Below are 19098 nucleotides of genomic sequence, written 5' to 3'. Positions count from 1 at the left end.
ACCACTGTGTCCCTATGCTTGTTAAAAATTGACCCTATTCTTATATTTCATACTCTTTCTCTTCACTGGATTCTCCTCATCAGAATTTAAATATCTTCTTGTTTTTTCAAAACTTTTAACCAACGTGGCTATACTTAGTATATTATTTCTTCACTTCCTACTCGTTCCTCAGCCATTTCAGTTTGTCTTCTGCCATTCTGCTGAAAACAGCACTTGCTTTATGGTCAGTTCCAAGTCACAGAATCCATTGGATCCTTTCAGTCTTTGTCTTATTTAATCTCCCTCCTTGTAATACTCTTTTCCCTTTGCTTCCATCATCTTTTCTTCCTGTCTCTGGCCAGTCTGTCTTAAATTTCCAATGCTAGTTCATGCTCTTCTACCTGATGTTTAAATATTGTAGTACCTCAGGGTTCTAACTCTTCTCACTCTGCATATGCTTCTTGGGCAATATAATCACTCTCGTAACTTCACTGGGTACCTGTATGCTGATAACTGTCAGTTTTTCATCTGCCTTTCTGGCATCAAAGGTTTATTTGATAACCATTTAGGTGCCTAATGGGCACTTTAAACTCATCATATACAATGGTAAGCCTAAACACTTCTTCAGGCCTGACCCTCCTTTAGATTTCTGGTCTCAGTGACAGACACTACCACCTGTGCAAGCACTTAAACCTGAAGCCCAAGAATCATTTTGTTTCTCCCCTTTCTTTCCTACCTTATATAACTTATCCATCACCAAATCCTGTCTGTTTGACCTCAACCTCCTAAATACTCTGAAATCTATCTGCTTCTCTCAAGCTCCACTCCTGCCATCTTAGTTCAGTTCACCATTGTATATTCTCTGAACTATAAATGGCTTCCTAACTATTCTCATGTCAGTTCTCAAACTTTTTTGTCTTCGGACCTCTTTACACTCTTAAAAATGAGGATTCAAAAGAGCTTTTGTTGATGTGGGATATAGCTATCGATATTTACTGTTTTAGAACTTAAACCCAAGACATATTTAAAACAACATATAAACACACATTTCATTAGCAATGAAAGCAAAGATATCAAACCACATTATGCCTCATTGATTTCCTACCTGAAAATTGGGAAATTTAGTTATTTTAGAAGGCATGGAAATATCAGACATTTTTATGAACCTAGAAATATGTACACTTTAGCAATTGTTATAATGCTTTTATATTTTTATATATTAATTTTTCCCCTCTTTTTTTAAAGCGTTATCGAACTCCTTCTAGATCCAGATCCAGGGATCGTTTCAGACGTAGTGAGACTCCTCCACATTGGAGGCAGGAGATGCAGAGAGCTCAAAGAATGAGGGTATCAAGTGGTGAAAGATGGATCAAAGGGGATAAGTAAGATTTAACTCTTATTTCAAATGTAGTAACAAGTATTTTTTTAACTATTTAAAATTATTTCATTTAAAGCCATTTCAATTGTTTCTGAATGTCTTAAGGAAAATAGAATATCATTTCAGCAATAATGGACACCACTGTTTTCCTAATAAAGTTTCCCCAAAACTTTTTTTCTTCATTTTTTAGGAGTGAGTTAAATGAAATAAAAGAAAATCAAAGAAGCCCAGTTAGAGTAAAAGAGAAAAAAATAACTGATCATAGGCATGTTTCTGAGAGTCCAAACAGAAAAAGTGAAAAGGAAAAGAAAGTTAAAGATCATAAATCTAACAGCAAAGAGAGAGACATCAGAAGAAATTCAGAAAAAGATGATAAATATAAAAACAAGGTAAAGAAAAGGGCCAAATCGAAAAGTAGGAGTAAGAGCAAAGAGAAATCCAAGAGTAAGGAAAGAGATACAAAGCATAATAGACATGAAGAAAAGAGGATGAGGTCAAGGAGTAAAGAAAGGGATCATGAGAATGTTAAAGAAAAAGAAAAGTCTGATCCTAAAGGAAAAGATCAGGAAAGGAGTAGAAGTAAAGAGAAGTCTAAACAGTTAGAATCCAAAAGCAATGAGCATGATCATAATAAAAGTAAGGACAAGGACAGACGTGCACAGTCTAGGAGTAGAGAACGCGATGTAACTAAAGGCAAACACAGTTACAATAGTAGAACAAGGGAACGAAGCAGAAGTAGGGAGAGGAGCAGAAGAGTGCGGTCTAGAAGCCATGACCGAGATCGCAGCAGAAGCAAGGAGTATCACAGATACAGAGAACAGGAGTACAGGAGAAGAGGAAGGTCACGGAGCCGAGACAGAAGAGCAACGCCAGGAAGATCAAGAAGTAAAGACAGGAGGAGAAGGAGGAGAGATTCACGGAGCTCAGAGAGAGAAGAAAGTCAAAGCAGAAACAAAGAAAAATACAGAAACCAAGAAAGTAAAAGTTCACACAGAAAAGAGAATTCTGAGGGTGAGAAGAGAATGTACTCTAAAAATCGTGATCATAGTAGCTCAAATAGTAACAGGGAAAAAAAGGCTGATAGAGATCAAAGTCCGTTCTCAAAAATGAAACAAAGTAGTCAGGACAATGAATTAAAGTTCTCAACTTTGAAAAATAAGGAGGATGAGAAGACCAGATCCTCAGTGGAAAAAGAAAACCAAAAATCAAAGGGTCAAGAAAATGACCACACACATGATAAAAATAAAAAATTTGATCATGAATCAAGCCCTGGAACAGATGAAGACAAAAGTGGATGAATGAGGTATATAAACTTATTTCCATTCTGTCTCAAATTTTAAGTTTTAGAGACTTGCTGATGAATCCCCTTTATGTTGTTTTCTTTTCATTGTTTTGGGTTTATGTTTGTCTTTTTTTTTTTTTTTTTTTCCAATGTGGACTTTATTGAGTCGATCTTTTGATAATCTGCAACCTGGATAATTTGTACTGCAAAAGTTTTAATAAACTTGAAATGAGAAAAACACTTTGGTGTAATACTGTGTGCTGTGTTTAACTATTTCATGTATGCATTTTTGTGTTGCAACAATCAGCCAGTAGCAAACATGCTATTCTACACCCTGATTTGTGTGATCGGCCAGTTGGAAACAAACATAACTGATTGTTGGAATACATTGTTACAAAAGCTTGTGTTTCTCATGATTAAAGTAACCTTAGAAGCCACTAGGTAGAAGAAATCTTGTGTAGATTTTTCTATTGCATTTATAACAGAGGCTTGCAGCAGCAGCTTTTAATTACACAGAAGTGGGACCCTAATAACTTGAGATATTAAGTCATTACTTTTGATTTTATAGTAATTTGTGCTTTAAAATAGATAGTTATTTATATTGCACTTCATGTTACTCTTTGTATTTCTACCGGTAGCTTGTTTCATATTAATATTTTTCCTCTTTAGTTTTGTTTTACTTCACTGTCTGTAAATATAGTTGAGTATTTTTTTCAGTTGATGTACTGATTGGGCTTGGCTTGCTGTTACACAGCATCTGACAAGAACTGTACCTTGAAGATCAGGTTGTAATTCTCAATTCTGTGTTGCTGTTGGTCTGAAGAGATGAAACTTGCTTTGGGGGAATGTTTGATTATTATTATTACCATTACCCTTCTCTAAAATGAAAAAAATAGTTTTCTCACTAAAACATACCACTTGTGCAGGTCTTTATGTTAGACAGATTCTAAAAATTGTTAGTATTGACACATTAACTTAGATTTCTCTTTTTGGGCCACTGACCTATATAGAGTTGAGTATTAATGTTGCATGTTTTTTTTTTTTTTAACTTGAACTGACTTCTCTAACTCTCATAACTGTGAGCTTCAACTGGCAAGAAAATGCATCTTTTTTATCTGTGTATCACAGTAGGCTGTAGCATGTTTATGACTGGTTTCTTCTATTCAGGGGGCTTTATACCGTAACTGTTAATCATTATTTTAACTTGGCATGTATAGCATTGCCACATAGAGTAGAGAGTTGCAAAATTTGATAGCTTATAGTGTGAAACACTAAAGATATCCAAAGTCCGTTTAGAATTTTGTGTGTGGTATATTGCTATTTTAGTGATGTGTGGCCTTTTATTCTGTAATTTCTCTTCTAAATAAAATGTTGAACATACAGTAAACACAAAACCTGCCTCATTTGAAAAGAAATTTCAGAATTCCAATTAGTAGTTGCCTCTAGAGTGCTTTTGTACTTTACTATTTGTCAGTAGTGTCAAATACCTACTCTGTTACCAAGGTAGCTCCTTCGTAAACCCAGTAGCTACTCAATGTTATTTGTACTGAGCAAAGCAATGCTTATTAGCATAATACTTCCCGTTATTGATTAATACAGTAATGATACATTTGGCATTGTGGTAGCCATTTATATAACAAATAGGGTAATGATTGTTTGCAATATCTTGAAACAAATATCCGTAGCAGAGTCTTACCAAATTTTTTTCCTGATGGTAAAAGTAATAGATGTTTATGATAATCCAGGGTGGTTGATTCCTTAGAGACTTTGACCACAAACCTTAGAGATAATTGAGTCTTGAGTCCCCAAGCTGTATAATGTTAATATATTTTAAATTAGTTATTGTTTGTCTTAAATTCAGTAAACTGCATTTAAAAAGTCTTTGTTAAACTATTTGAGCTTCAAGAAAGGTGCTGTTTAAGAAAGGATTTCTAATAATTATATTAAAAAAAAAACATGCTAAGTAAAAATACTTCTATATTGTCTGATCCTGGAGCTTTATCCACTAAGAATTATAGACAAGTAACCATAGGGGGAAAAAATAGTAATTTCGTTAAGTAGTATTCTGTTTTGGTCATCAAAGAAGCAATTCCATGCTAAACATTATTTATAAGCCTTTAAAAAAAAACTTTGTTCGCTGTTTTTACAATAGAACAGATATGTGAAGGAGTTGAAGTGAGAGATGACAATCAGATTTTATTTTCAGAATATAAATAACATTTAGAAAATGATCAAACAGCATTAATTGTACCTCATCTGCCTTTGCATCTGAATAGTACACCAATCAAATGATCCTTTCATTACATTTTTAATAGTTGTGCAACCTTTAGTTTTTACTTTGAACAACTCTGTTTTCCTAAAAGTCAACTATTTAATTCTTTACTGCCAAATTGATAATAGTTACGTTTGAGCTTACAGTTTACCTCAAAGTGTGTTTGATTTAATATCCTCTTAAAGATATTTAGTTTGTTTTTATTGCTTGATTGGCAATATATGAGAAATTTTTTCATGATTATTTCATGTGAATTCTTTTTCTGGGTAAACCATCTGCCACAGAAATTGACACTGCAGAGCGATTAATGTTAAAGAGCTTGTAGAGAAGCTACTAGGTTGCTTTAAAACATTTTTAAATTACTCTATAGGTAGTGAGTTCATAGAGCATTGTAGTTTCTAAGTTTCTTAATCAGATCCCTCACAGAAGTTTCAAAGAATTTGTCTTATAAATCCATCTTTGCACAAGTGTAATATTGATTCATATTGGCTTTGCCTAATGGCCTTTGATTCTGTACTCAGTGGAAGATATGAAACTGAAAGTAAAAATTTCTTAATATTGGGGACAGGAACACACTGGGCTTCTCATGTTTTCAGTAGTAGTAATTACTGACAGTTCTAATTTGTTTTCAGGTTAGTGTGTGGAACAAATTAGTATGGTTTTAGTAGTTGATTTTGCTTTACTCTGGGTGGCAGTATTTTTCATCACACTTTGAACCTTTAATTTGAAAAATTCCATCAGCAAGGTTGGAGAAAGGAGTTGTTGAGGGGTTTTGTTTGTTTTTATGTACTGGGGGGAGTGGTGGGATTGATTTGTGTGTCTGCCCCGCCCCCCTTTTTCAAGCAAATTCCTGTTTACCAAAAGCACATGCTGTATATTTTGTTCCCCCTTTGTGTGTTTATAGTATTTTGAAGGATAAATGAATTGGGTATTTGTATGTGGGTATATTAAAAGTTATGGCTGCTCTCTTTACAGAAGGGAAAAACAAATGAAGTTAATGCACTTCTTTTCCTAGCTCAGAAGTCACTGTGATGTATATTTTTTTAATGAAATTTAGGAATAAAGCTGTTGTTGCAATTGTATAATTAGTTTCAAAATGCTGCTTCTCTTATCATTAGAGTCTAGTAACTGTTAAACTGTTTTCTGCAAACTGCATTTTACAGAATTTAAACTCTGAAACTATCAACTTTTATAGTTAAACATTGTATAAAATAAACTATACTATCATAAACAGTTTGTTTTTGTATTTTTTAAATCATTGTATTAGCTTATTCGGCCTTTATTTTTATTAAAAGCTAAATAATGAAGATAAATCAATTAAAATAATACTTTTATTTTACCCACAGAAATTGTATTAGGAAAAAACTGAGCAAAGAGTTTAACAATGTTGAACTTCTTTTAAGAATTTAGCCAGCAGTGACAATTTCCAGGTTTAGGAATAAGTTCTAGTGTTAACTGTTTAATCATAGTGCTTCACATTGCAGGGTGTCTTTTGCCTCAGCAGACTTTTAAGGTTATACATGGAATTTGCATTTCTGTCAACTGGAATGCTACTATTTGCTTTTTAATTCCTCCAAATTTCTCAGCAGCAGGAACACTGTATTATATTCTGTGCCTGCCAGCTTTAATATAACACTTACCATTGTAAAGCCATATAAATGTTAATTGAGTTTGTAAAACAGATTGTCTAGTTTTTGGTTTCTTGTTTATTTTTGGTTTTATTTAAATTAGACATATTTAGGGAAAATTAACCTAGTTAACTTGAGAGTTAGTCACTGAAAATATATATGCTTAAGTAAAAACGTTCTGACCATTCAGTGGTTTATATGTGTTAGCAGGTGAATATTATTAAACTCTCAAATTCTGGAGTGTTTTTAAATGTTTTATTAAGCCAGGAGAATATGTAAAATGTGAGTGCTTCATATTGACTGTGCAAATTTGTTATTAAAATACTTTTAGTTTCAATGTGCTTTTTCTATTTTCATTGCTTTCTAGGTTTCTTTCCTAAACATACTTCCTAACCTAGTACTGTGTTTCTTTTTTAAGTGTGGATTCATAATTTTTACACTTCCCCCACCCCACCAAGTCCTCTCAATACCCAAAACGTCCTAGTTCCAGTTTACATCTTTGCCACAAATTTTAGCTATGGTTTCTTTTATCAAATTACCAGATCAGAGCAGTTGTGTACTAATAGGTGCAGGTTGTACAATATTAAGAATATACTTAATGCCACTGAATATTCTTAAATGGCTAAAATTATACATTTGGTTGTGTATGTGTTTTATCAAAATAAAAAATGGAATCTGACTTAATCTTGAATGGGGACGAATCAGATCAGACATAATTGTACTTAGATGAAAAGCAGCTTTATTAACAAATTATAAGCATATAATTCACTTGAATTTGTAGCTCATAATATTAGCTGTGACTTAGTCTTCTTAAAAATAAACTTTTTTCTACCATGTAAAACCTAACCTTCCCTTAGACTTTTGAAAATTATTATATTTTGATCCCTGAGAGGTATAAAAAGGGAGCTGGACTCCAGTGATATCATTTGCCTGATAGCTGGGTCTTAATACACCTCTGTCCACAAAAACTGGCCCACCACCACCTCCAGGTCCTTCCTGTACAGCTTTTACAAGAGGATAAATATACTTGTTTGTTGATTCAGACTCAGATTCAATTACTTCTCTGGCATAATCCTGAAATTCCTTCTCTTTTTCAGCCACAAGAGCTTCAGTAAGTCTGCAGTACTCTAATTCTGCTTGTTTTGCTTGCAGTGCATTAAATTTATTTTTGGCCTATTTGGGAAGGAAAGAAAAAATACACTTTGTATTAGTAAAAAAAAAAAAATCAATTTTCTAAATATATGTAGCATTTGAAGTTGCAGATAGAGCTTTCTAAACTCGATATTTGACAAGTCCTGACTTAACAACTATATAGTATAATTTATTTCATAAATTCTCCCATGCTTCTCACAACAGTATCATGTTCAAAGTAGTAGCTCAGTATTATGTGATGGTACATCTTCAAACAATGCAGGATGAAATTAAAAATCAAATAACCAAGTTTAAAATCCTGTTTCTACCATTTAGAGGATGTGTACTTTGACAAGTGTAGAAGACATAATCAATCCCAGTCCCCATTCACCCACTATTCTGAAGGAATGCACCCAAACCCACTGTCCCAAATCAGCCAGATATACCATGTGACTCAGCCACATAAGATTAAGTCAGCAATGAATATCTGAATTAAGTGGTTAAACCAGTTACATTCTCTTTCCTAAGAATTTGAAGTTGGAACAAGTGACATTTATCAATGTTGGAGCTAGGTAGAAATAAGCAATCTACCTACCAAAAGCCAGTTTACTAACATTCCATATTTTTTTTCTTTTAACTTTATAATTTACAAAACGATTGTTCTTTTAACTGCTTATATGAAGTGACTAATGGGTTTTTTAAGATTTCTATAAAGTTTTGGTTGACACCTTTTCCTTGTGTCTTCTCAGAAGCATTTTAAGAAATGCTGAGTTTATCAAAAATTAAGATTTTGTCTACTTATGAATATAGTATTCATGAAAATATATTTCAAACTCAGTAACCAACACTTCAGCATAAAATAGTAGCTTAAACCTGATATATCTACCAGGAATTGAAATTTGTGAGGAAATAAAACAACCATATGAATACAAAATAGCAAATTTTTGTTAGTGCTATGTTTCAAAACAGGCTTTCATGCTATATGTTGAATAGGGGATAGGATACTAGGAGTTTGAAAAATAGAAAATGATATTCAATAACAGGAAAAAATCAGAGAGACTAAGAACTATCTCATCAATGGTAAAATGCTGTAATTTGGGATCTTAACAAGGAGCAGTTGGGATATACTGTATTGGTTTGGTAGCAGTTTTGTAGAAAGATATTGAGGGAACAGGGAGAAATATTTGAAGTACAGAAAAGAAATGAGAATGGAAGGAAAGGTAACCATAATGGAATACATGACTGGTACCTTAAACTTTATATACATTAAGCATAAATACAGATTTGTAAAGAAACTTAAAATCCTAAAAATTATAACACATGGGAGTAAAGTAACAAATACCTTTGGAGGATGCTAGAGAGCTAATTATTTTGAAAACTCGAAAATGCAGTTAAAGAATCAAATATCCTGTCTTTTCTTTTAAAATTGTACTGCAGAGAAACTGCTGATCATGAAAATTTCTTTGAAAACTTCAGCAAATCGATGAGAAGCAGAAAATACTAACATTTTTCCACCTGATGAATTAAATCTAGGTAACAATCATCAAAGGCTGTTTGTGTCACAGAAAGTGAGACAACAGTCATTACATGCCTTCTAATGGAAATACACAACACCAGTTATGAGGAGTTTTCACCAAAAAATTGAAACTGAATCTGACCTAAACTAGATTTTACATGAAATGTGAAGAACAATACTACCCTGCAGGGATCCAATCAGCAAAATGCAGACTATAATAATTCTAAAAGATAAGAAACCCTGTTCCTTCAACAAATAAATTGCAAGATAAACATAATGGAGACAAGGAGGGAGAACCTAAGACAAAAACAGAGGATGGGGGTGGAGGAGGAGTTATAGGTTAAAAGAAACTTGAAAGACATCAGTCAACCAAATAGAATATATGGACCCTGTTTCATCCTCAAACAAAAACTAAAAATATTCATGAGACAATCTGGGGGAAATTTAAATGCTGAATGTTGTTTTATATTTTTGAATGTTAATTGTTTTAGATGTTTTAACAGAATTGTGATTATGTTAATTTCTAAAGAGTCCCTGAGCTTTAGAGAGAAGATACTGAAATATACATTGATAAAATATGATATCTGGAATTTGCTTCAAAATAATATGGCAGATCCTACTTCTGATAATGGCCACATGAGGAGGTTGGCCAATTATTCTCCACAGAAAACAAGTTTATTATTAAAAATTATTAAAATCAACCATTTCAGAGCACTGGTAAGTGACCATGTACAGGCAACTACTTGAGAAGTGTTTTTTCATGAAAAACTGCTACTAAATCAGGAGGTAAGAACCGCAAGTTTCGGGCATTCTTTGGAGGGCATTGCTATCCCTCCAGCTCAGGAGGTGAAAACTTGCAATTTAACTGGATAATGATGTCAGATTCTATTTGGGTTGAGTGGCAAAGCAGCTAGAAATTAAAGGGGGAGATTCTGGAATGAGACAGAAGAGTTGAAATGATAAAATTTACAGACATCCCTGACTAACTGATAAAACACATTCACACAGGATACCTCAGGAGCCTGGCAAAAAAAGCCTGGGAGAAATTATGAATTTAGTGTTCTTTGGACTACCACCCTCAACCTGCCCACAGCTTGCATAGCAGGGGTAGGAGTAAAAACATTACTGGCTGAAGGTGTCTGAACATAAACTCTACCCATATTATTGGATGACTGTCAACACCAGTACAGTGAGGAACCCTAGGAGTCGAGGCTTTAAAAAATAAAAGTGAGCAAAGACATCAGAGGCTACCTTCTGTGGTGAAAACAGATTTCATAGCTTGCGTCCAGGGAAAGCAGTTGCCTACTAAAAAAGCAACAACTCTCAGAACAAAACAATCTACAACATATTCTATAAAATGTCAAGTTTTCAACCAAAAATTACTAGACCTGCAAAGAAATAGAAACGTGTTACATTATTCCCAGGAAACAAACTTTGAATGAAACTGCGTATTGACCTTAGCAATTAGATTTCAAAGCAGTTATGAATATATCCAGTGAATTAAAGGAAATATGCTCAGAATGAGTGAACTGGCAATCTAATCAGATAAATAGAAACAATATAAAAAATATAAAGAACCAAATGAAAACTGTAGGGTTGAAAGTTCAATAATTGATAAATTCACTAGATGAGCTCAACATCAGAATCAGTGAATCTGAAGGTAGATCAATAGAAACTGTCCCATCTGAGGAACAAAGAGAAAAATATTGACTAAAAATGATCAGAATTGTCAGAGGTTTCTGGTATAATATCAGATGTCTCTGTGTATGTGCAGATTGGGTCCCTGAAGAAAAAAGGATAAAGAAGCAGGAAAAATATTTGAAGAAATAACAGAAAACTCCCCACATTTGGTGACATTAACTAGCACATCCAAGAGGCACCACAAATCCCAAATAGAAAAAACTCAAGGAAAATGCATCATATTCAATCTGCAGGAAGCCAAAAATAAAGAAAAAACTTCAATTTCAAGAGAAAAATGACATCACATATAGGGGACAAACTATGATTGAGAGCAGATTTCTAGTCATAAACAGTGAAGGCCAGAAGACACTGGAACAAACATTCAAAAGGCTGAAAAAAACGATATCCAATAATTTCATATCCAATGAAAAGGCAAGATAAAGACATCTCCAGAAAAACATTAACTGAAAGAATTTATTGCTAGCCCACCTGTGCTATAAAATGTGCTAAAGGAAGTCTTCAGACTGAATAAGCATATGAAAAGAGGCTCAACATCACTAATCATGAGGGAAATGCAAATGAAAACCACAATAAGATACCATTTGAAATCCATTATGATAAACAACAACAAACACAGAAAATGTTGAGAATTTGGAGAAACTGGAACCCTTGAACTTTGCTGGTCAGAATGTTAATGGTACAGTTGCTGTAGAAAACAGTATGGTGGTTCTGAAAAAACTTAAACATATAATTACCATATGATCCAGCAATTCCACTTGTGGGTATATAAGCAAAAGAATTGAAAACAGGGACTCAAACAAATATCTTATACCAATGTGCAGAAGCATTATTTGCAATAGCCAAAAAATGGGAAAAACCCAAATATCTATTGATGGATGTAAGGATAAACAAATTGTGGTACAATGGAATATTATTATTATTAATGGTATTAATGGAATATTATTCAGCATTAATAAGGAATGAAACTGACACATGCAGCAACATGAATGAACCTTGAAGACATAAGCTCAGTGAAATAAGACAGGCAAAAAAGGACAAATATTGTATGATCCCACTAATATGTGGTACCTGGAATAAGCAAATTCACAGAGACAAAAAGTAGAACACTGGTTACCAGGAACTGGGAGGAAGGGGAACAGAGAGTTACTGTTTAATGGGTACAGAGTTTCAGAGTAGGATGATGAAAAAGTTATGAAGTTGGACAGTATTCATAGTTGCACCTCAGTGTAAATGTGCTTAATGCCCTTGGACTGTATGATTAAAAATAGAATCAGTGGTCCCCAACTTCTTGGCACCAGGGACCGGTTTCGTGGAAGACAATTTTTCCACGGACGGGAGGGGGAGGTATGGTTCAGGCAGTAATGTGAGCCATGATTCAGGTGGTAATGCAAGCAATGGGGAGCGATGGGGAGTGGCAAATGAAGCTTTGCTCGCTCGCGCACTGCTCACCTCCTGCTATGCAGCCCGGTTCCTAACATGCCGCGGACCGCTACCAGTCTGGGGCCCAGGGGTTAGGGACCCCTGGTTTGAATGGTAAATTTTATGTTATGTATATTTCACCACATTAAAAAAATAAGTTAAAACTCAACAATTAGAAAGAAACCCAGGGTTTCCCTGGTGGTGCAGTGGTTAAGAATCTGCCTGCCAATGCAGGTCACACAGGTTTGAGCCTGGTCCGGGAAGATCCCACATGCCACGGAGCAACTAAGCCCATGCACCACAACTACTGAGCCTGCGCTCTGCAGCCCACGAGCCACAACTACTGAGCCTGTGTGCCACAACTACTGAAGCCCACGCACCTAGAGCCTGTGCTCTGCAACGAGAAGCCACCACAATAAGAAGCCCATGCACTGCAACGAAGAATAGCACCCGCTTGCCACAACTAGAGAAAGCCCGTGTGCAGCAATGAAGACCCAATGCAGCCAAAAATAAAAAATAAACTTAAAAAGAGAAAAGAAAGCAACCCAACTAAAAAATTGGCAAAAGATTTAAATAAACACTTCACAAGGCACACAAATGACTAAAAAGTACATGAAAAGATGTTCAATATCTTTAGTCATTAGGGAAATGCAAAATAACACCATGAGATAACACTATACTAGAATAGTTAAAAATTAAAGGATGGCAATAACAAGTGTTAGCAAGGATGTGGGGCAACTTGTCCTTGCACTCATTGCTGGTAGGAATGGAAAATGGTACAGCTATTCTGGAAAACAGTTTTTAGACACAAATGATTGGTTGCCAGGTCCTCCATACATGTTGTAAAATCTCTGGGACCCCCCACTCACCTCAAATATGAAACCTATGTGATCCCAATCAACATATTCTCTGGGTAGTGGTTTTAAACGGGGAAAAAGTAAAGGAAGCATCATGGCCTGCCATTTGCATTTGTATTTTCTTAAATATTTATCAAAACACAATAGAAACTAAAGAAGGATAAATAGTTGTGCAAAAGACATAAACCTAGTGTGAAAACTTCAATACCCATAAAAACAAAAACTATTCACATTTTTAATACATTTTATTGTGTCATAACCATAATGACCATCTGATCTTACTTGATAAAGGAAACTGCTTTAGGAAACAAAAAACTGTCAAAAACTCTATATTACATATTTATTGCTAAAAGAAGTATAAACATTTAGGAATAATTACCATTTGTTGAATATGGGCATCTTGAACTTCTCGACGTTCTTTATCAGCTTTCCATTTTTTCTCCTTTTCATGCTCCCAGAAAATCTGGTCTGCTTTCAGGATAGCTAGCAATTGTTCTTTAGCCTCTATTTTTCTTTGTCTTTCTTCTTCCTCTTTATTTTTTATCTAGATGATAAAAGGCAAAGGAAAAAATTAAAACCATTTTTAGCAACCAACAGCCTTCAATAAGGCACAAAGTTAGAAAGCTCTAAGCAGAAAGTCAGCCAGGAGCAATGCAAGGGCAGAAAATTGGACACACATGGACTGATTCCCACGTGGCCAGTTTACTTTCATTTTGTTCTATTTCCTTAATATCAAGAAACAATAAAAACGTAAGTAGAATGATACTGGTTTTAAAAAAATACAGGAACAGAAAAGACCATCTCAGGGTAGGGAAATATTTGTAAGGTAAAAAATGAATTGCTACAATGTTTATAAAGTATCCAATTTATATCTTATGACAGTCATGTAGGAGATAAATTCTGAAGGATTAAGATATACAGAAACACAATGGGGTAATTTTTACTTGGTTTATCTTAAAAACATTCAAATGAAAGGTATATTAAATGAATAACTTTTTGCACTTCAGATGCAAACAAATCTCTTCTGAAACAGAAGAGATTATTATTACTTTGCATCTATAAAGATCTTATTTGTAATTGTCTACCATGTCATCTTCTGTTAGAAATTAAACATGGTCTGATTTCAAGACTATAGGAAGATAATTTATACATTGTTTTTCAAATCTGCTAGTTTTTGTCAGGGAGGCAGAGGGAGTATATTAGGAGGGAGTAAGGAGAAACTACAGTGTAAAGGGCTCAAATTTGTTTTTAGATTTTTATTTGTCATCATTGAATTGCTTACCACAAGAGCTCTATGTTCTGCAATTGCTTTTAATTCTGCTTTGTTTTTTTCATACTTTTCTCTTTCTCTTTTTTTCCATTCAGCCTCAGCTTCTGCAATATCTCTAGCAATAATCAAATCTTTATTGTCAAATTTCTCTTTCATTAGTTTACTCAGGAAGTTATTTATTCTTTCTCTCCGTTCCTCCATTAGCCTATAACAAAATAACCATCACTTGTCAAGTCTTCATGAATGGATTTTTTATGGAGCCAATATACTTTATTTAGAGAGTCAGATATTTTATAGTCTTTTACAAGACTGAAAGGGAGCCCCATTGCTCCTTTCATATATTAAGTGGAAATTATTTTTAATACTTTATTTTATACTTTATTTTTAGAATAAAGTCTATTCTAAAAATCCAAAGGGAATAATGCATATAGTATGATCTTGTGTATGTATGTGTATAGGAAATAAAGTGTAAAATCTCCACATGAAAAATATTTTTAAATACTTTATTAGACTATCCTACTTGCTCTAATATTGAACACATAGATTATAAAAATAAGTCAAAGGACTTTCTTTAAATTTAACCTCAAAAACAGAAAAAGCTATCAAAATCCTGAATAAATTCATCCTTACTATGCCCTGTCTGCAATTTATTCATAGCACTTTATTGACTTCATCTGTTTATATGAAGATAAATAACTCCTTTTACACTGTGAGATTTCCAAGGTCAGAGACAGGGTAAGTCCTCTCTCTAGTTCAGGGCCAAGCATGGTGCCTGGCACATCATCAACAATAACTACAGGGGCTTCCCTGGTGGCGCAGTGGTTGAGAATCTGCCTGCCAATGCAGGAGACACGGGTTCGAGCCCTGGTCTGGGAAGATCCCACATGCCGCGGAGCAACTACGCCCGTGAGCCACAACTACTGAGCCTGCCCGTCTGGAGCTTGTGCTCCGCAACAAGAGAGGCCGTGACAGTGAGAGGTCTGCGCACCGCGATGAAGAGTGGCCCCTGCTCTCCGCAACTAGAGAAAACCCACACACAGAAACGAAGACCCAACACAGCCAAAAATCAATAAATAAATAAAAATAGAATTAAAAAACAAAACAATAACTACATATTTGTTAAAGGAATGGGGACATTTTCATTAAGGAAATTGGGCAAAATATACTTTTAAATTTAGTTGTGACATATTCACTGATTATTGAGTGAATTTGCAAAGCAACATGGGAGAAACAATGAGAAAGGACACAGCACATGCCCCAGGGGAATGACAATCTAAAGTGGAGAAAAGACAATTATGTAAATAGCTATGCAGGCAAAAGTGATAAATGCCATGAGAAAGCTAGAAAATGATGTGGGCAAATGAAAAAAAAGGAAGGCTTCATGGAAAAGGTGACATTTCATCTAGGCTTTCAAAAACAATATTTTAAACACTTCGATTACCTACTATGTGCCAGGGACTATTCCAGGTACTGGGACATAACAGTAAACAAAAACATTAAAAATCTCTACTTTCATGGAGCTTTCACAATAGTTGGGGTAGAGAGACAGCAAACAAAATAAATAATTAAAATAGTGCTGTATCATTCAACAAAGAAAAAGAAAGCAGTTAAAGTGATAAGCAATGTGGGGTGTGGGCTTGTAATTTTACTATATTAGTTTTGTTTGTTTGTTTGTTTGTTTTGCAGTACGTGGGCCTCTCACTGTTGTGGCCTCTCCCATTGCGGAGCACAGGCTCCGGACACGCAGGCTCAGCAGCCATGGCTCACGGGCCAGCCGCTCCACGGCATGTGGGATCTTCCCGGACCGGGACACGAACCCATGTCCCCTGCATCGGCAGGCAGACTCTCAACCACTGCGCCACCAGGGAAGCCCTGGGCTTGTAATTTTAAATAACACAGGGATGGCCTGAATGAGAAGGCAATATTTGAGTAATGATCTGAAAGAGTTAAAAGAGGTGAGCATTCCCCAAAGAGGGTACAGGAGAAGTCCAGTGTGAGTGACAAAGAGGGAAAGAAGGAGAGAACAGTAAGAGATGAGGTTTGAGAGAGGAGGCTGGGGTTGGCTGGGAATTAGGATGGATGTAGAGCCTTATGGGCCATAGTCAAGACTCTAAGTGTGATGTAAAGCCATCAGAGGGTTTTGCACAAGTGAAAAGCATGGTCTAGACAGAAACACGATGTACTGTAAGTCTCTTACCTCACCTCACCCCAAACTGCTCACTAAGGTAAGCAATGACCTCTAAATCTGATGGGTGCTTCATTTTTAAAATCTCATTTAATCCCTCTAGTGATCTAACACTGATGACTGCTCTCTTCTTACTGAGTCTCCATCCCCCCTCCCTTGCTGTTTCTCTGCTTTTCCTCCATTCTCTGGGAACTATTCCTTGGTCTTCATATTACCTTCATTCTCCATTTGACATTTAACTATGGATTTCCCTAGGGACTATGTCACCTTCACTTCTTACCTACTCCCCCAGGTGAGCTCACCTGTATCCACAGTTACAATTCCCACTTGTACATCAATGGCTCACGAAGCCATCTCCAGCTCATACCCCTCTCCTAAAGCAGAGATTTTCAGTATTTCCAACCACCTACCACACAGATGTCATCAATATTCCAAGGGAACCCCAACTCATGTGCTCCAAGCTGAAATCACCATGTCACTAAACGCCCTGACATAAATAATGAAACCTTTTTCCTAAAGACTACTCTCATATCACAACTTCTGATTTAAAATAATTTCAGACAGTACTTTATTAATCACAAAAATTATTTTAGAAGCTGACCTGTGTGTTTCAGCTTCTTTTTCTTTCCCCATTTGTGTAAGACGCTTTTTCGCTTTGATAAATTTTCTAATCTTTTCATCTTCTTCCTCTTGCTGCTGCTGTTCTACAGCTTTGATGGTATTTTTATCATTCAGATGTTCCTTGGAGGAAAAAACTGTGTATTATTCTATCACAAAGAAAAGTATCTTTCAACATATAGATATCTAATACGATATTAAATGTCAAATGGTCACAGCTTCTAATACAATTATTTCTCTCTTGGAGAAATATCTCAAGGAGATAATCAGAGCTGGACATTACGTTTTATGTACCTACCACGCACTTCACCTCCAAGTTATTTATAACAGTGAAAATTGGAAACAACCTCTAAGTAGTCAATAATGGAGAAATGGTTAAATAAATTACACTCTCAAAGACATGGGAAGATACAAATAACATAATCAGTAAGTAGGAGAAAAAAGCAGAATATAAAACACTACCATGGAGTATTTCAGTTTTGCAAATATATATAAATACAAGTTTATAATGAATGTATAACTGGAAGAAATGTATCAAATGTTAACAGTAGTTATCTCTAGGGTATGAGATTATAGGTGACTTTCACATATTAATTTTCTGTATTTCTTTTCAAATATCTTACTTCTTTACAAATATTAATTTAAAATAATTCTATAATCAGATAAAATACAGTAAATATGTATACATTCATTTAATGTTTGAATAGTTAATATAGTCATATGCTACACAAATTTATAATATTTTAAAAACACACAGTGTAAAGCGTCCTTCCTACCACATCCACCATCTGCCTATTCCTAATTCCACCCACCAGACTCAATTACTGTGAAACTACTTTCTTGTCCAGACTTTCTTTTTGTGCATATACAAAAAATTATACAGATGTATATTCTAATTTAAAAATGTTTAATAGGTCGGTTTTTTAACAAAGAATAAAAATCTGTTCATATCAGCATATTTTTTTAAATTAGAGCATCACTTCAGAAGTCCAATATAAATCAGAGGGGTTCTACAATTCTACAACCTGACCTGCATTTGCCATCATAAAAATAGGTGTCTTTGAACACAACAGCCTGGATACATAGATGTATCAGTGCTTTCTGTTACTATAAGTAGAAATCAATTCAAGGTAAAAGTTATTAGGTATAATATTTAATATTCCACTATATTTATAACTCAGGGTCTACTATGTACCTACTACTCTTAAGTACTCTTTTATTTTATGGGATATTACTTTTCAAAGCTGTAATCTGGTTACGAGATATATTAGTTGACATGAAAAGGTAATGAAAATATCAAACTCTTAAAAGTGATTGTTTTGAATTATTTCTTAAAAACTTTATTTTACTGTTTTTTTCTAAGTTTATTGTAAATGTTCATACAGATTTTTTATAATAAGAAAAGCCCATGGGCTTCCCTGATGGCGCAGTGGTTGAGAGTCCGCCTGCCGATGCAGGGGACATGGGTTCGTGCCCCGGTCCGGAAAGATCCCAACATGCCGCAGAGCGGCTGGGCCCATGAGCCACGGCCGCTGAGTCTGCACGTCCAGAGCCTGTGCTCCGCAACGGGAGAGGCCACAACAGTGAGAGGCCCACGTACCGCAAAAAAAAAAAAAAAGAAAGAAAAGCCCAGAGTTAACACAAAGTTAATCCTGATTTTTAAAAACTGAAAGCCTCAGCTCAAGGTCACCTAGCTAGTAAGTAGCAGTGTTAGCATACAAAACAAGGTCTGTCCTATTCCAAAGTGACTTGGAAAGATAAAAATATTATCTCCGTGAACCACGAATAAGATTTTATGCAAAAGGAATAATAATATTACAAGTAAAACTCTTAGAAATTAAAATTTTGATAGTTAAAATTAA

At 34.9% G+C, this 19098-nt stretch overlaps 2 protein-coding genes across 10 annotated transcripts in view; one reads left to right on the top strand and one right to left on the bottom strand.

Moving 5' to 3' along the window:
* The window catches only part of PPIG (peptidylprolyl isomerase G), a 41274-nt gene extending 38395 nt beyond the window's left edge, over positions 1–2879 (top strand). For all 9 annotated transcript variants that reach the window (XM_089916702.1, XM_022569982.2, XM_022569985.2 and 6 more), the window contains 2 exons: positions 1225–1361; positions 1548–2879. In XM_089916702.1, coding sequence (XP_089772828.1) covers positions 1225–1361; positions 1548–2655 — 1245 coding nt within the window. In that variant the 3' untranslated portion in view covers positions 2656–2879. The remainder of the gene's footprint in view (positions 1–1224; positions 1362–1547) is intronic.
* A 4382-nt stretch (positions 2880–7261) lies between these two features.
* The window catches only part of CFAP210 (cilia and flagella associated protein 210), a 34507-nt gene continuing 22670 nt past the window's right edge, over positions 7262–19098 (bottom strand). The window contains exons 6-9 of the mRNA XM_022569988.2: positions 17220–17359; positions 14446–14638; positions 13543–13707; positions 7262–7712 (exon numbers count right to left, since the gene is read on the bottom strand). Of these exons, the coding sequence (XP_022425696.2) occupies positions 7368–7712; positions 13543–13707; positions 14446–14638; positions 17220–17359 (843 nt within the window). The 3' untranslated portion in view covers positions 7262–7367. The remainder of the gene's footprint in view (positions 7713–13542; positions 13708–14445; positions 14639–17219; positions 17360–19098) is intronic.

The sequence above is a fragment of the Delphinapterus leucas genome, chromosome 8 (assembly GCF_059928025.1).
Source record: "Delphinapterus leucas isolate spDelLeu-1000000601 "Yukka" chromosome 8, BTC_Dleu_Yukka2, whole genome shotgun sequence".
In the NCBI taxonomy this organism is placed as follows: Eukaryota; Metazoa; Chordata; class Mammalia; order Artiodactyla; family Monodontidae; genus Delphinapterus; species Delphinapterus leucas.
Note: the sequence above shows the minus strand (reverse complement) of the source record. Positions and strands in the feature narration are given on the sequence as shown.